Source organism: Pan paniscus, chromosome 9 (genome assembly GCF_029289425.2).
Source record: "Pan paniscus chromosome 9, NHGRI_mPanPan1-v2.0_pri, whole genome shotgun sequence".
Classification (NCBI taxonomy): Eukaryota; Metazoa; Chordata; class Mammalia; order Primates; family Hominidae; genus Pan; species Pan paniscus.
In genome coordinates, this window is record NC_073258.2 from 73,792,915 (window position 1) to 73,812,321 (window position 19,407).

Below are 19,407 nucleotides of genomic sequence, written 5' to 3' on the forward strand. Positions count from 1 at the left end.
AGCAAGACCCTGTCTCAAAAAAAAAAAAAAACAACAAACAACAAACAAACAAAAACCATGGAGGTCCATGCAAGTTTTTCAACACTGCAGCACTAGTTGTCCAATGTAAGCAGACACTAGCTTGATCATCCCATCCTAAAGCAGTGATGACCAATTCTTCCACCTAACAAGGTCAAGTTCTTTGCATGGCTATCAAGACCCTGCAGAGTTTGGTCCCTGTGGGCCTCTTGACGCTTTGGCCCCTGCACACTATTTCTATTCTCTGAGCATACCATGTTCTTCCTTGCCTCTGTGCTTTTATAGGTATTCTTCTGTCCATCAGGCTCTGTTCCCTCTTTCCTATCTGATGAGCAGACTTAGATTACTGTGGGTTTAAGTCCAGCTTCAGTATGTTTTTATGGGCAAGTGACTGTAAGATACCTTTGAACCTCAGTTTTCTTTTTTCCTACTAGAATATAAGCTCAATGAGGGCAAAGATTTTTGTCTGTTTTGATCAATGCTATATCCCAGAGCCTAGAAAAGCCCACAGCACTGATACATGGAAGGTGCTCAAGCACTATTTGTTGAATGAATGGGGTGTTTGATATCTTCCTCATAGGGTTATTGAAGGGATTACAAATAGATAGATAGATAGATAGATAGATAGATAGATAGATAGATAGTAGTTACGATTACTTTTGACTTGAGACTGAGCGCATATGTTTTCCCAGACTACTCATGATGAGTAGGCTGCTCCTCCTTTTGCTCTTTTTTTTTGAGACGGAGTCTCACAGTGTTGCCCAGGCTGGAGTGCAGTGGTGCCATCTCGGCTCACTGCAACCTCTGCCTCCCAGGTTCAAGCAATTCTCCTGCCTCAGCCTCCCAAGTAGCTGGGATTACAGGTGCACACCACCATGCCTGGCTAATTTTTTGTATTTTTAGTAGAGACGGGGTTTCACCATGTTGGTCAGGCTGGTCTCGAACTCCTGACCTCGCGATTCGCCTGCCTTGGCACCCCAACGTGCTGGGATTACAGGCGTGAGCTACCGTGCCCAGCCCCCCTTTTGTTCTTAAAAGGCTCTCTGAGCGTCCCCATAACACTGACTACCATGATGCTCTAATGAGTTTGTCCTTGTGAGCTTCCTACTAGAAATAATTAGGGACTACATTTCTTCTCACTTACCCCAACTAAAGACAGTGAGCAGTAAATGGTTATTAAATACACACATACTCTCATACTGTCTCCTTAAGTCCTAGTATCCAGTGACAACCAGAGCTCCGTTTCCACCAGTATCTCTCCAAACTTCCTGTATTTCTTTTAAAACAATATGTTTTTCCTGATTATATCATACATGTTCATCGTAGAAAAGCTGGAAAATATGCATAATTGAGCTCTTACGGTACATACAATTTGGTATCCTACCTTTTAATTTAATATTAGGACATAAGGGTTTCTTCTTATATAGAAAAACTCGATGAAAATTTCAATAAGTTTCATAATATTATATGTTATGGCTATAGTATATGAATGTCTAATTATTCTCATTGAACTGCCAAATTTAAATTTTTTTTAAATTTATTTTTTAGAGGCAGGGTCTCACTCTGTCACTCAGGCTGGAGTGCGGTGGTGTAATCATGGCTCACTGCAGCCTTGATCTCCTGGGCTCCAGTGATCCTCCTGCCTGAGCCTCCTGAATAGCTAGGACGATAGGCATGTGCCACCATGCTCAGCTAATTTTAAAATTTTTCTGTAGAGACCAGGTTTTTCTTTGTTGCCCAGGCTGGTCTCAAACTCCCGGCTTCAAGTGATCTTCTCGCTTTGGCCCCACAAAGTGTTGGGATTACAGGCATGAGCCATTGCATCCAGTCATGACCTCTATTATCCTCACTGATGTCTCTATCAGAATGAGGGCAAGGGAAGGATTCATTTGTTCATGCCTTCCTTCTATCATTCAAGTATTCATTCCACAATTATTTACTAATGACCTACTACGTGCTGGGCATTGTCCTAGGGGCTGAAGACACACGGACAAGGTAAACATACAGAGACAAAACTTCTCCCTTCATGGACCTTTAGCGGGGAGTCAAAGAAATATGAAAACTAAGATTAAGTTTGGCTGGGCAGAAGTGCCATGCATTATAAAGCAGTACTATATGAAAGGACATTTTTGTGTCCAAAACTTTTCTATATTATGATTTACTTCCTTAGGATGGATGATAATAGGGTCAAAAGTTATGAACATGCTTAAGGCTTTTGACTCTAACCTTTTTTTTTTTTTTTTTTTTTTTTTTGAGAGAGAGTCTCGCTCTGTCACCCAGGCTGGAGCGCAATGGTGCGATCTTCGCTCACTGCAACCTCCTCCTCCTGAGTTCAAGTGATTCTCCTGCCTCAGCCTCCCTAGTAGCTGAGATTACAGGCGCCCGCCACCACGCCCAGCTAATTTTTGTATTTTTAGTAGAGATGGGGTTTCACCATGTTGGTTGGGCCAGTCTCGAACTCCTAACCTCAGTGATCCACCTGCCTCATTTTCCCAAAATGTTGGGATTACAGGCGTGAGCCACCATTCCTGGCCAACTCTAACCATTAAATATAGCTTTCTTTGTTCTCACCAGATTATTCGAGGCCTCCTTTTTGGTCTGGACTATAAGAATTATGATTAGGCTTAAAGTCAGTCCCTCTGTATCCTAATCTGTCCTCTAGAATATCTATACCATGACCAGGTTAGCTTCTTAAAAGTCCAATCTGATTTCAGGCCATCTAAGGATCTTCCTAGCCAGGATAAAAACCAAACCTCTAAGTCTGGTACCCAAGGCCCTTTACTATCTGACAACAAACACCTTTATGCACAGCCCCTCTGTTCTCCCACTCCTACACCACTGAATTTAACATTTCCTGAACACCCCACACTCTCATCACACTCTGTCTCTATACCTGCTGTTCTCTTTGCTTAGAAGGCTCTTTCCTCTCCCTACCTTCTCATTGCATCTAGAAAGGTCTTAAATCATGACCTACTTTAAATGCCACCTCATCTGTAAAATTTCTCCCAATGATCCAGGTAGAATTAGTGGCTCTATCTTTACTATAAATCTTTTCACACTTGTTCTATTTTCCAGTTTAATATTTATCCCTTCATAGATTGTCCATTCCTAGAGGGGAGAGATGTCATATTCATTCTGGCATCCCCCCAGTGTATCACATATTGGGCACTCTATATGTTTATTCAATGATTAACTGACTAAATAAATGTTCATAGTCTATTTAACGCAGGGATGTGCCTGGGATATGCCAACAGAGGGAATGTTGAATGAATGTGAACTGTTTAAAATCACTCGGACACTTAGGAATCTCTCTATTTAAGGAACTTAAATTTTAGTTCTGGGACATTCAAGTAAATATAATGGGAGGTGGTATCAGGAAACAATTCCAACGCTAGTTTTATAATACCCTGTAATACCTTTCCAAGTATCTGAGAAGATGATTTTAAATTTTCAAAAGATTATCAAAACGATTTACATTGGAAAAAAATGCTAACACTTTCAATGAACAGGAAGTATTATGAATTTAAATATAAAATGAAAGGATGTTAAACTCAAAACAAGTCTGGGAATCACTGATATTGAGGTTACCAAACACTGCCACCTTTTGGCTACACAGGGATGTGGCGGGGGAGTGAATCTGGTGCATGACAGGTGGATTCTCTCTCCAGGACCTTCCCTTCTGATAGCCTTCCGCATTGCCCCTTCTCACACATGCCTCCACCAGAACAGGGGCAAGAGAAGATTCATGTATTCACGCCTCCCTTCCAACATTCATGTAGTCATCCCACAATTATCTACTGATGACCCACTACGGCTGGACATCGTCCTCGGGGCTGAAGACACACAGACAAGGTACACATACACAGACAAAATTTCTGCCTTCATGGACCTTTAGTGGAGCATCAAAGAAATATGAAAATAAATAAGATTAAGTTTGGCTGAGCAGAAGTGCTATATAATAAATAAAAGAGGCAATGGGATAACAAGTAGTGACTGAGGAGTTGGTTATTTATTTAGGGGGTTATGGGTGACCTTAAGAAGGAACTATTTGAGCTGAGCTTCAATGAGGAGCAGGGGACAACTAACTGAGATTTGGGGAAAAAAAGAGTGCTAGGCAGATGGAGTAGCAAGTGAAAGACGTCAAGTCAGAGCCTAAACTCATCACCATTCTGTTATGTTGCCCCAATATTAACCTAATAACAATTTTATGCTAAGTACAGCTTGAGAGACTGGATGGATACAGTCATGTGTATCTTCAGAGTTAATCAGAATTTAATAACATTATGTTGGAGAAATACAAACCTTGTAGGAATAAACAACTTTGCAGGTGAGTGGATAATTTCTTAAGGTGCCAGAAGGGCTGGAACTGCTGTCATCGAAAACATCCATGTTATCTTCAAACTCTTCGCCTTCTTCTCTTTCGGTATCTGCATTAAGCTAAGAAAAATTAGAAACCATTGGCTAGTTTCCTTACTTCAAGAAAATGGTTGAAAGCCAGAAAAACACTTAAAACCTGATTGTTTCAAAATGTTAATTTGCCTTTTAACTCTGCATAGAAATGACTATCTTTCGCACTTATATTTTTCATGTTATGAAAGAATAGAGTTTTTTTTTTTGAGATGGAATTTCGCTCTTGTCACCCCGGCTGGACTGCAATGGCGTGATCTTGGTTCACTGCAACCTCGGCCTCCCAGGTTCAAGAATTCTCGTGCCTCAGTCTCCCGAATAGCTGGGATTACAGGCACCCACCACCACACCTGGCTAATTGTTTTCTATTTTTAGTAGAGATGGGGTTTCACCATGTTGGCCAGGCTGGTCTTGAACTCCTGGCCTCAAGTGATCCACTCACTTCGGCTTCCCAAAGTGCTGGTATTACAGGTGTGAGCCACTGCACCAGGCCTAGGACAGAGATTTTTTTTTATTTTATTTTTGAGACGGAGTCTTGCTCTGTTGCCAGGCTTGAGTGTAGCGGCGTGATCTCGGCTCACTGCAAGCTCTGCCTCCTCAGCCTCCCGAGTAGCTGGGACTATAGGTGCCCACCACCACGCCCGGCTAATTTTTTGTATTTTTAGTAGAGATGGGGTTTCACTGTGTTAGCCACGATGGTCTCGATCTCCTGACCGTGTGATCCACCCACCTCAGCCTCCCAAAGTGCTGGGATTACAGGTGTGAGCCACCATGCCTGGCCAGGACAGAGATTTTTTTTAAATCAAGAAGGAAGTTTCTGTCAAATATGTAAGAAATATTTATCAGTATCCTTTCACTTTTCACTGTTAAGTACTGACTGACAAGGGCCTCTAAATTTTAACTGATCCTGTTAGTGAACATTAAAAAGGTTTCAGGCCAGGTGTGTGGTGGCTCACGCCTGTAATCCAAGCACTTTGGGAGGCCAAGGTAGGTGGATCACTTGGGTCAGGAGTTTGAGACCAGCCTGGCCAACATGGTGAAACCTAACCCCATCTCTATTAAAAATAGAAAAAAAATATAGCCAGGCATGGTGGTGCATGCCTGAAGTCCCAGCTACTGCAAAGGCTGAGGCAAGAGAATTTCTTGAACCCAGGAGGTGGAGACTAAGTGAGCCAAAAAAGACTGCACCACTGCACTACAGCTGGGGCGACACAGCGTGACTCTGTCTCAAAAAAAAAAAAAAAAAAAAAAAGGTTGCTAAGTGCTACCAAGGATGTGGAGAACAGGATTTCATCTATGGCTGGTAGAAATGTGAATTCATACATTCTTTTGAAAAAACAACCTGTCCACTGAAATTAAAAACTAAACATACCATTGATCTAGCAATTCCGCTTTTATGAATACATCATGGGGAAATAAAAGCACCAAGGTGTAAGACTATGTATTTTAAGATGTTTACTGCAACACTGCCTGTAGTGACAAACGCCTGGACACAATCTATATGTCCATCAACAGGGGAATGTTTGAATGCACTCTGATGTATCCATATTATAGATTAATAACACTCATTAAAAATAAAGGTTGCCGGCCGGATGAGGTGGCTCATTCCTGTAATCCCAGCACTTTGGGAGGCCAAGGCGGGCGGATCACAAGGACAGGAGATCGAGATTATCCTGGCTAACACGGTGAAACCCCATCTCTATTAACAAAAAACAAAAAATTAGCCGGGCATGGTGGCATGCGCCTGTAGTCCCAGCTACTTGGGAGGCTGAGGCAGGAGAATTGCTTGAACCTGGGAGGCAGAGGTTGCAGTGAGCCGAGATTGTGCCACTGCACTCTGGCCTGGTGACAGAGCGAGACTCTGTCTCAAAACAAAACAAAAAATAGAAAACAAAACAAGAAAAAAAATAAAGTTCGCGAAGTATGTGAAAAAACACTCAATATCACTAAAGAAATGCAAATCAAAACCACAATGAGATACCATCTCACATCAGTCAGAGTGGCTTTTTTTTTTTTTTTGAGATAGGGTCTTGCTCTGTTATCCAGGCTGGAATGCAGTGACACAATCACGGTTCATTGCAGTGTCAACCTCCTGGGCTCAAGCAATCTTCCTGCCTCAGCCTCCCAAATAGATGGGACTATAGGTGTGCACCACCACACCTGGCTAATTTTTGTTTTTGTTTTTGTTTTTTTGGTAGATAAGGGGTTTCACCACGTTGCTTAGGCTGGTCTTGAACTCCTGGGTTCAAGTGATCCTCCCGCCTTGGCCTCCCAAATTGCTAAGATTATAGGAGTGAGCCATCATGCCTGGCTGAGAATGGCTATTATTTAAAAAGTCAAAAAATAACAGATGCTGGTGACGTTATGGAAAAAAGGGACGCTTATACACTGCTGGTGGGAGTGTAAATTAGTTCAGCCACTGTGGAAAGCAGTGTGGCAATTCCTCAAAGAGCTAAAAACAGAACTACCATTCAACCCAGCAATCCCATTACTGGACATATACCCAAAGGTACATAAATCATTCTACTATAAAGACACATGGGCAGGAGTGGTGGCTCATGCCTGTAATCCCAGCACTTTGGAAGGCTAAAGCGGGTGGTGCCAAAATGGCGAAACCCTGTCTCTACTAAAAATACAAAAATTAGCCAGGCGTGGTGGTGTGTGCCTGTAATCCCAGCTATTCAGGAGGCTGAGGCACGAGAATTGCTTGAACCTGGGAGGTGAAGGTTGCAGTGAGTCAAGATTGTGCCAGTGCATTGCAGCCTGGGCAACAGAGCAAGATTGTCTTAAAAAAAAAAAAAAAAGACACATGCACACATGCACGTGTATATTCATTGCAGCACTATTTATACTAGCAAAGACATGGAATCAACCTAAATACTAATCAATGACAAGTTGAATAAAGAAAATGTGGTACATATATACCATGAAATACTAGGCAGCCACAAAAAAGAATGATGTCTTCTGTAGGAACATGGATGGAACTGGAGCCCATTATCCTTAACAAACTAATACAGGAAGAGAAAACCAAATACTGCATGTTCTCACTAATAAGTGGGAGCTAAATGATGAGCACTCATGGACACAAAGAGGGGAACAACAGACACTGGGGCCTACTTGAAGGCAGAAGGTGGGAGGAGGGAGAGGATTAGAAAAAATAACTATTGGGTACTAGGCTTAGTACCTGGGTAGTGAAACAATTTGTAAAACAAACCCCCATGACACGAGTTTACCTATATAACAAACCTGCACATGTACTCTTGCACTTAAAAGTTTTTTTAAAAATTGAGTTCGAGACTAGAAAGCCCAGAAATAAACCTTCACATACATGATTAAATGATTTTCAACAAGGATGCCAAGACCACTCAGTGGAGGAAAGGACAGTTTTTCAACAAATGTTGCTGGAAAAATTGGATACCCATATGCAAAAGAATGACGTTGAAATCTCACCTTATACGATACACAGAAAAAATTAAATGGATCAAAGACCTAAGCCTATGAAACTTTAAAAGAAAACACAGGGGAAACACTTTATGACACTGGATTTGGCAATGATTTTTTTGGAGACAGAGTCTCCCTCTGTTGCCCAGGCTGGAGTGTAGTGGCGTGATCTTGACTCACTGCAACCTCCGCCTGACAGGTTCAAGCAATTCTCCTGCCTCAGCCTCCCAAGTAGCTGGGACTACAGGTGCATGCCACCACACCCGGCTAATCTTTTGTATTTTAGTAGAGATGGGGTTTTACCGTGTTGCCCAGGCTGGTCTCGAACTCCTGAGCTCAGGCAATCCCCCCACCTCAATGAGTTTTTTAAATATGATACCAAGAGCATAGGCAACAAAAGAAAAAAACAGATAAATTGAACTTATCAAAATAAAAAATATGTATGCATCAAAGAACAACAGAGTGAAAAGGCAACCCACAGAATGGGATAAGGTATTTGCAAGTTATGTATCTTAAAAGGGACTAATATCCAGAATATATAAAGAATCCCTAAAACTGACCATCAACAACAAATAATCCAATTAAAAATGGGCAAAAGATTTGAAGAGATATCTTTCCAAATAATTTATGTAAATAGCCAATAACCACATGAAAATATGCTCAACATCACTAAAGATTAGGGAAATGCAAATCAAAACCACAATGAGATACCATTTCACACCCATTAGGATGCTGTTATATATATATTTAAAAACCCAGAAAATAACAAGTGTTGACAAGGATGTGGAAAAATTGGAACTTTTATACACTGCTGGTAGGAATGTAAAATGGTACAGCTGCTATGGAAAAACAGTAACATGTTTCTTCAATAAATTAAACACAGAATTACCACATAATTCAGCAATGCCATTTTGGGTATATACCCAAAAGAACTGAAAGCACAGACTTGAACAGATATTTGTAAACAAATGTTCACAGCCACATTATTCACAAAAGGTAGAAGCAACTCAAATGTCCATTGAGAGATGAATGGATAAGTAAAATGTATGTATATACCACAAACCAAATAAAAATGTGGTATACATACATACAATGGAATATTATTCTCTGTCTGTCTACCTATCTATCTATCTGGTTAGAGACAGGGTCTCGCTCTGCTGCCCAAGCTGGAGTGCAATGGTGCAATCACAGCTCATTGCAGCTTTGAACTCCTGGATGCAAGGGATCCTCCTACTTCAGCCCCCCGAGTAGCTGGGACTACAGGAACATGCCACCATGCCCAGTTTATTCAGTCTTAAAAAGGAGGGAAATTTTGACAAATGCTGCATACGACATGGGTGATCTTTGAGGCCATTATGCTAAGTGGAATAACCCAGTCACAAAAAGATAAAATACTCTGATTCTACTTATATGAGGTATGCAGAGTAGTCAAATTCATAGAGACAGAAAGCAGAATGGTGATTGTCAGAGGCTGCATGATGGGGAGTTATTGCTTAATGGCCAGAAAGTTTTACTTTTGCTAGATGAAAAGAATCCTAGAAATGGGCCAGGCACGGTGGCTCATGCCTGTAATCCCAGCACTTTGGGAGGCCGAGGCAGGCAGATCACGTAAGGTCAGGAGTTCGAGACCAGCCTGGCCAACATGGTGAAACCCTATCTCTACTAAAAATACAAAAATTAGGCCAGGCGCGGTGGCTCACACCTGTAATCCCTGCACTTTGGGAGGCCGAGGCAGGCAGTTCACCTGAGGTCGGGAGTTCGAGACCAGTCTGACCAACATGGAGAAACCCTGTCTCTACTAAAAATACAAAATTAGCCGGGTGTGGTGGCGCATGCCTATAACCCCAGCTACTCAGGAGGCTGAGTCAGGAGAATCGCTTGAACCTGGGAGGCGGAGGTTGCTGTGAGCTGAGATCGTGCCAGCTTGCCTGTGCAACAAGAGCAAAACTCCGTCTCAAAAACAAACAAACAAACAAACAAAAAAGACCAAAAAGTTGCTGGGTGTGGTGGCAGGTGCCTGTAATCCCAGCTGCTCAGGAGGCTGAGGCAGGAGAATCACTTGAACCCGGGAGGCGGAGGTTGCAGTGAGCCAAGATCATGCCACTGTACTCCAGCCTGGGTGACAGAGTGAGACTCCATCTCAAAAAAAAAAGAGTTCTGGAGATGGATGGATGGTGGGGATGGTTCCACAATGATGTGAATGTACTTAATGCCACTAAACTTACACTTAAAGTGGTAAATTTGTATATTTTACCATACACACGAACAAACGTGAAAAGCACACTCTCTTCTGAAATGTAACACAAGGAGAATAATTTTTTAACCCAGTTTCAAGGTATATTACCCATCATAGCTAAAAGGCATTTATTAATTGAAATGGCATTGAGTGTAAAAAATGAGTTAGATCCACAGGCACTTACCTAGAGCACTGTCCGTGATATAGTGAATATAAATAATATTTATATGAGCATACGTATCTGACAGGGGAAGGCAGAATGAGAAGAATAAAGACTGGAGAATAGAGGAAATGACTGACTTGCTTTTTATATACATCTATACTCTTTGAACTATTAGAATATGCATGTTTTACTTTTTAAATTAAAAACCTAATAAAGAAGAGACAAACAGCCTCAAATATTTGTTTCTTGCTCGCTACACACAAGCACTTATTTGGCTGCTTTTTCCCATATTCAAACATACAAAAGCACCAATGTTTACACATTTAAGGTTACAAAGAATGGACAGGCAGGATTGGCCTTCATAGGAGAGCCATTACATTAATTAATTAAAGTATCAAATATCTACTGTATGTAGAAAACTATGCTAGCCTCTTTGATGGATAGAAAACGAAGGACACAGTGTCTCCTTCCAGTGGTTCACAATCTAGAGTGAAGGATACTAAAAGGAGAGGCCAAGTGCATGGCCCTGGGAATGCGGAAGAGGCCACTGGAGAGAAGTCAGGATATGATGAGTCCAAAAGTACAGGCTGCCTAGCTGTCAAGTTCTACTTTTTCATGAATTAAATGGCTTTCTCTTGAGTAATTATCACTGAAGTTTTAAAACTGACTCTCCTCTTAACCACTGTTTGCCTAATAAAATTCTATAGCACTGTATACATGTATCAAAATGTCCTTCTGTATCCCATAAATATGTATAAATATTATGTGTCAAATAAAAATAAAAGGGAAAAGATTACACAGAATTGTGGAGAGTTCCAGAATAATAAATTATATATTTTTCCTGACATATTTATTGCCACCATTTCAAAGCTGCTGAAATATTCTCATTGATAACTTTACTGAAAATTCTCCACAGCTGAGTGAGGAAATCCTGTGCTATCTCTTACAAATTATTCATCTATCATCAGTCAGTTCGGTGGCAAAACAGTCTCACATCAAACTGAGTCTTTTGCCACTCACTAGTTAGGAGCATAATATTCAGAATCACAGACTTATGATTCTATTGTTTTCCAACAGGGCATTGTGCCACATAAAAGAATCATGCTAGAAATTGCCATAAAATTAACTTGAAACGTATTATATATACTTAGAAGACATTGCCTTCATATTCTAGGAAAGGTTACAGGCATTTAAAAAAAACAGTGGGTATTACAAAAATCAAAACAAAACACAACACCCATACATTTATAAAAATGTGGGTAGAACAAGTTTCCAAAAATATACATGTACTGTGCTTTGACACTGGGAATCTATCCAAAACATTTTATCTTGGCAACCTGGTTGATACTAAACATTCCTTTTTTCCTCCTTTATTTGGAGTTGATTTTTGGATTCCCATGGAAGGCAGTAAGAAGGCTGCTGTGCCAGCAATAGGGGTCACTGTCATATGCTTCTGCATTGCTCTAGCTGCTTTCCAAAGCATGTCATCTCGGAATAATTTCTTCCTTTTTCCTCTTCCACTCTCTTAACTGAACTGTTACACTGTTTTCTTGACCCAGCATTTCTAAAATCACATGCTTCCTCTGTCTCTTAAGGACTGCTCTCTCATCCCCTTTTCTTCTTGTCACTTGACAGAACTTCAATCAAAACTATTCTTTCTAGCCATACTAACGTTTATCCTTTCTTAGATGTTGTAAAATGCTTACTCTTTTTTTTTTTTTTTTTGAGATGGAGTTTCACTCTTGTCGCCCAGGCTGGAGTGCAATGGTGTGATCTCGGCTCATTGCAACCTCTGCCTCTTGGGTTCAAGCGATTCTCCTGCCTCAGCCTCCAGAGTAGCTGGGACTACAGGTGTGTGCCACCATGCCCAGCTAATTTTTATATTTTTTTTTTTTTTTTTTTTTTTAGTAGAGACGGGGGTTTCACTATGTTGGCCAGGCTGGTCTTGAACTCCTGACCTCAGATGATCCACCTGCCTCGGCCTTCCAAAGTGCTTGGATTACAGGCATGAGCCACCGCGCCCGGCCAAAATGCTTACTCTTATTGCAGAGGCAGGAAAGATGATCTTTTTGAGTTGGTTTTGGGAGCCATCTTCTTGTACTCATTAAAAACACCTCTGAGGGGCTCAGCTTCATGGCACAATCATGAGGTAGAAAGCAGGGTCTTGGGGTCTGGCCAACTTGGGTTTGAATGTTGACTATGTCACTTACTTGTTGTGTGACCTTGGGCAAATTAACTCCTCAATTTCAATGACCTCGTCTCTCTAATGAAGACAGTTACTTCTTCACAGGGTTAGCATAAAGATTAAATGAAGTAAAATATTTAAAACCCCTAACACATGTTTGGTGCATACTTAATAAAGCATTAGCTTTTGTTTTTACGAGGAAGGGAGAATCCAGATAAAGAATCTGGTAATACCTAATACAGAGGAAGACAGCTCCTCAATATTTACTAATAGAACCTCTCAACTCCACTGGACAGAGAAGTAATCACAGTGGACATCACTCCAAATACAACATGAGTAAGTTATCAAAGATGATGTTAACCAAAGGAATATAAATCATTCTATTATAAAGACACATGCACATGCATGTTCATTGCAGCACTATTCACAATAGCAAAGAAATGAAATCAACCTAAATGCCCATCAATGGTAGACTGGATAAAGAAAATGTGGTACATATACACCATGGAATACTATGCAGCCATAAAGAAGAATGAGATCATGTCCTTTGGAGGGACATGGATGGAGCTGGAGGCCATTATCCTTAGCAAACTAACACAGGAACAGAAGACCAAATACCACAAATTCTCATTTGTAAGTGGAAGCTAAATGATTAGAACATGGACACATAGAGGGGATCAACAGACACTGGGGCCTTTCGGAGGGTAGAGGGTGGAAGGAGGGAGAGGATCAGGAAAAATAACTAATGGGTATAAGGCTTAACACCTGGGTGATGAAATAATCTGTACAACCCCCCCATGACACAAGTTTACCTATGTAACAAGCCTGCAATTATATCCCTGAACTTCAAATAAAAGTTAAGAAAAAGATGATGCTAAAAATATCAGGAAAATGGATTTGTGCTTCCAGGCAAGATGGAGTATCAGGGATCAGATTTAACCTCCTGTCAGAAACAACTGAAAAACTGTTCAAAATATATGAAAGAACAGTTTTCAAGACACTGGGCATCACTCATGAAGGACAGTGATCCCTGGGGGATGGGAAACAAACAAACTCCTACAACATACTGTATGAAGAAAGTTTCTAGGTTATGACATAGGGAGAAGAAACCCAGGCACATGATGGTGACCTCCCTGAACAGAGGAGATGAAACTGGGGATTTAGTAAAGCCAAAGTGGAGAGAGCTCAGGATGCGGAGTATAGCAGTCTCCCCTTATGTGTGGTTTGGCTTTCCATGGTGCCAGTTACCCAGTCAACCATGATCTGAAAATATTAAGTGGAAAGTTCCAGAAATAAACAATTCATAAGTTTTAAACTGTGTGCCATTCTGAGTAGCCTGATGAAATTTTAGTGTTTCAGTCTGTCTCCCCAGATGTGAATCACCCCTTTGTCGAGTATATGCAAGCTATGTAAGCTACTTGTCCATTAGTCATTTAGTGGCCATCTCGGTTATCCCGATTGACTGTCACCATATCACGGTGCTTGTGTTCAAGTAGCCCTTATTTTACTTAATACTGGCCCCAAAGCACTAGAGTAGTGCTGCTGGCCTATTGTTATAGTATTCTATTTTATTACTAGTTAGTGTTGTTAATCTCTTACTGTGCCTCATATATAAATTAGCTTTATGATAGATATGTATGTATAGGGAAAAACACAGTATACATAGGGTTCGGTACTATCTGCGACTTCAGGCATGCACTGGAGGTCTTGAAATATATCCCCCACAGATAAGGGGGGACTGTAATGAAGAAGAGAGAGATGCGCAGAACTTAGGAAATCTGCAGAGGGTCCTCCTCAAGACTTTGGCTGAGTATTGGTCAGTACATATATGTGAAGAAATTACCCAAAGCTAGGGCTAGAAGCACTAAAAAGGATTAGGAAAAATAATCCTCAGAACTCACACAGGTCTGAGAATAACTCCTGCTCCCTCCTAAAAGAGTAAAAACCTCATAAGGCACAGGGCACCCAGTAGAGTATTAACATTAGTAAGGATACAGAACAGCTGTCCCCAATCTTTTAGGCACCAGGAACCAGTTTCATGGATGACAATTTTTCCATGGACTGGACCCTTGGGGTACCATGAGGGAAGGTTTCAGGATGAAACTGTTCCATCTCAGATCATCAGGTATTAGATTCTCATAAGGAGGGTCCAACCTAGATCCCTTACATGTGAAGTTCACAATAGGGTTTATGCTTCTCTGAGAATCTAATGCTGCCTGCTGGTCTGACAGGATGCAGAGCTCAAGCAGTAATGCTCCCTCTCTGGCCACTCACCTCCTGCTGTGTGGCTCAGTTCCTAACAGGCCATGGACCGGTAAAAGGTTCGTTCCAGTCTAGAAGACTAGAACAATACTATAACCAATCTGACTTAATTGACATTTATAGAACATAACCCCTAACAATAGCAAAATATACATTCTTTTTTTTAAGAACACATGTAACAGTTACCAAGATATACGTTTATACTGGGTTACAAAACAAAGCTCAAAAAGTTTAAAAGGGTTCAAGTATGTTATTTGACTATAATGGAAATAAACTAGAAATAAACAACAAAAAGCTATCTGGAAAAATCTCCAAATATTTGGAAATTCAGTAACACACTTTTAATTACCCATCAGTCAAAAGAAGAAATTAAAACATAAATTAGAGGCCAGGTGCAGTGGCTCACTCCTATAATCCTACCACTTTGGGAGGCTGAGGTGGGTGAATCGCTAGAGCTCAGGAGTTCTAGACCAGCGTGGGCAACATAGTGAGACCCCATCTCTACTAAATATACAAAATTTAGCTGGGTGTGGTGGTGCTGGGAGGCTGAGGCATAAGAATCACCTGGGAGGAGGAGGTTGCCGTCAGCTGAGATTGCATCACTGCACTCCAGCCTGAGTGACAGAGCAAGACTCTGTTTGAAAAAAAAAAATGTAAATTAGAAAATATTTTGAACTGGATAAAAATGATGACACAACATACCAGAATTTGTGCAATGGACCTAAAGCAATACTTACAGGGAAATGTTTAGCACTTAATGCCAATATTCAAAAAGAAGAAAACTCTCAAATCAATGACCTCAGTTTCTACCTTACAAATTAGAAAGGAGAAAATTAAATCCAAATTGAACAGAAGAAAAGAAATAATAAAATCCTGAGTAGAAATCAAGAAAATAGAAAAGAGAAAAACAAGAGGGAAAAATCAATAAAATCAAAAGCTGATTCTTCATAGAGATCCATATAATTAATAAACCTCTAGCAGAATGATCAGAAGAGAGGAGACATGACCAATATCAGGAATGAGGTGATATCTCTACTAATTTTCCAGATAATCAAAGGATAAAGGAATATTATAAACAACTTTGTGCCAATAAATCTGACAACTTAGATGGAATGGACAAATTCCTTAAAAGAGACAACTTACCAAAGTTCACTCAGAAGAATAACCTTAATAACCCTGTATCTACTAAAGAAATGGAGTCTATTATTTAAAAACTTCCAAAAAAAAAAAAAAACTCCAGGACCAGATAACAGCCCTGGCAAATTCCACTAAACATTTCAGGAAGACGAAATTCCATACAATTCTACACAAGGCTTCCAGAAACTTGAAGAGGAGAGGATACTTTTCAAATCATTTGGAGACAAGCATTATAACAAAACCAGACAAGAATACTACAAGGAAATGAATGGAGATGGAAGCATGCTTATCAGAGTCCTAGCAAACCAGTTCCAATCAATATATAGAAAGGATAGGCCAGGCGCACTGGCTCATGCCTGTAATCCCAGCACTCTGGGAGGCTGAGGCAGGTGGAGCAACTGAGGTCGGGAGTTCAAGACCAACCTGACCGACATAGAGAAACCCTATCTCTACTAAAAAAATATAAAATTAGCCAGGCATGGTGGCATATGCCTATAATCCCAGCTACTTGGGAGGCTGAAGCAGAAGAATCGCTTGAACCTGGGAGGTAGAGGTTGCGGTGAGCTGAGATCACGCCATTGCACTCCAGCCTGGGCAACAAAAGCGAAACGCCGTCTCAAAAAAAAAAAAAAAAGATAATATATCATTACCCAAGTGGGGTTTACCAGGAATGTGAAGCTGGTTTAATATCTGAATAATCATCAATGCAATTACACCATATTAGCAGACTAAAAAAGAACCATTTGACAAGATCCAACATCCATTTCTATTAGCAAACAAAATAGAAACAGAAGAAACTTCTTTAACATGATAAAGGGCATCTACAAAAACCCTACTGCTAACTTCATACTTAATGGTGAAAGACTGAATGCATTCTTGCTAAAAGTTCAAGAACAAGGCAAGGATTTCTGTTGACTCTCACCACTTCTATTCAGCAATTTTATAGTAAGAAGGAAAAAGGAATCCAAATAGGAAAGGAATAAGTAAAACTGTCTTTATTTGCAGGTGACATGGTTATATAGAAAATCCTATGGATTTACAAAAAAGCTACTAGAACTAATAAGTGAGTTTAGCAAGATTGCAGGATATAAGATCAATATACAACAATCAACTGTATTTTTATGGATCAGCAATGAACAATTGGAAACTGAAATTTAAAAAATCATTTACAATAGCACCAAAATTATGAAATAGGGGTAAGTCTGACAAAGGATATGCAAGATCTATCTACTGAAAACTACAAAACATTGCTGAGAGAAATTAAAGTCCTAAATAAATGGAGAAGTATATTATGTTCATGGATTGGAAAACTGAATATTTTTAACATGGCAATGTTATCTTCCAGTTGATCTATGCAGTCATCATAATCCTAATAAAAATCCTGATAGGCTTTTTGGGGTAGAAAACCAATTTTAAATTCATATGGACATGCAAAGGACCTAGAATACCCAAAACAACTTTGATAAAGAAGAAAGTTGGAGGACTTACACTACCTGAAGTCATGGCTTATTATAAAATTACAGTAATTAAGTCAGTGCAATACCGGCATCAAGCTGGACAAACAGATCAATAGAACAGAACAAAATGTCAAGAAACAGACCCATACATATATGATTAATTTTTTTTTTAAAGAGACTTGCTCTGTTTCCCAGGTTGGAGTGCAGTAGCACAATCATAGTTCACTGTAACCTTGAACTTCTGGGTTCAAGATACCTTCTTGCTTTAGCCTCCTGAGTAGCTAGGACCGCAGGAATGTACCACAATGCCTGGCTAGTTGAAATTTTTTTTTTTCTTTTTTTAGAGACAGGGTCTACTATGTTGCTCAGGCTGGTCTCAAACTCCTGGCCAGAAGTGATCCTCCCACTCAGCCCAATGTGTTGGGATTACAGGCATAAGCCACTGTGGCAGGCCTGAATAACTGATTTTTGACAATGATGCAAAGGCAATTCAGTGGCGAAAGGACAGTTAAAAAAAAAGTTCAAAAAAGGGACAAAGAACTCTGACTTATTCTGTTTACCATAATCAAAGATGAGCTCATGCTGAATTACAGATTTAAATGTAAAACCTAAAACTATAAAACTTCCAGAAGAAAACCTAGGAGAAAATCTTTATGACCTTGGTTTTAGGCAAAGATTTCTTAGCTACCACACCAAAAATATGATCCATAAAAGAAAAATTGGTAGGTTGGACTTCATTAAAATTAAAAATTTGTGCTCTTTGAAAGGTATTAAGGAAATAAAAAAATAAGCCACAGACTAGAAGAAAATTGCATAAATCAAATATCTGATAAAGGATTTGTATTCAGAGTATAAACTCTTAAAATGCAATAAAAAGAAAACAAACCCAATAAAAATTAAACAAAGATTTGAACAGACACTTCACCAAAGAAAATATATAGATGCAAATAAACATATGAAAAGATGCTCAACATTATCAGAGAAATGGAAATTAAAATGACAATGATTTACAACATCACACCTATTAGAATGTCTAAAGTTAAAAAGACTGACTATACTAAGTACTGATAAGGTTGTGGAACAACTGAAACACTAGTACCCTGTTGATGTAATTGTAAAATGGTATAACCACTTTGGAAAACAGTTTGTCAGTTTCTTAAAATGTTAAATATATACCTATTATATGACCCAGCCAAAGCATATGATCTTAGCAGTTTTAGAAACTCCTTATCTTACCCTTATCTCCAACATCATTATTAAGCATGGTCTTCACAACGACCAAAGTCAGAATTTATTTATATGCAACTCTGCAGATGTTCATACTCTAAGTGAGGCTGTACAACAGAGTAGACTGGCACTTTGCCCTTGCACATTAGTTGGGGAAAGTGGCTGAAAACAGGGAAGTGATGTTAACATTGTGGGCTATAGTTTGAAAATGTAAGCAATAAAAGAACAGGGTGGGCATAGTGGCTCACAAATAAAAGAGTAGAAAAAATAAAAATATGGACTGGGTGTGGTGGCTCATGCCTGTAATCCCAGCACTTTGGGAGGCCAACGTGGGCGGACTGCTTGATCCTAGGAGTTTGAGACTAGCCTGGGCAACATGGTGAAAAATACAAAAATTAGCTGGGCATGGGGGCATGAGCCTGTAGTCCCAGCTACTCAGGAGGCTGAGGCAGGAGGATCCATTGAGCCCCAAAGGTTGAGACTGCAGTGAGCCATCAACAGCACCACTGCACTCCAGCCTGGGCGATAGAGGGAGACCATCTCCAAACAAACAAAAATACACATTATGTTGTACACCATAAATATATACAATTGTCAATTAAAAAAAATAAATAAGAGTAAGGAAATACACCAAATTGCTAGCTGTGCTATTATAAGGATGGAGCTATTAATCATTTTCTTCTGTATTGTATTTTCCAATTTTTTGGTAATCTGCTTATATAACTTCTTCTATTGCAGAATTAATATAATATCAAAAGTCAGGTTGTCATCTTGGTATGGCTTTTGAATAAGAGAAGCAGGATGATAAGAGAAGGGAGGCTGAGTGACACAGGCTGATGGGGTTGCTGGCAGCAATCTAACAGGGGAAGCTGCA

The 19,407-nt window shown here is 40.0% G+C and overlaps 1 protein-coding gene across 10 annotated transcripts in view; it reads right to left on the minus strand.

Annotated features, from left to right (window-relative positions):
- The window catches only part of FCHSD2 (FCH and double SH3 domains 2), a 303,655-nt gene that overhangs the window by 8,699 nt on the left and 275,549 nt on the right, over positions 1-19,407 (minus strand). For all 10 annotated transcript variants that reach the window (XM_034933324.3, XM_063608661.1, XM_055093757.2 and 7 more), the window contains one exon: positions 4,321-4,455. In XM_034933324.3, the coding sequence (XP_034789215.1) occupies positions 4,321-4,455 (135 nt within the window). The remainder of the gene's footprint in view (positions 1-4,320; positions 4,456-19,407) is intronic.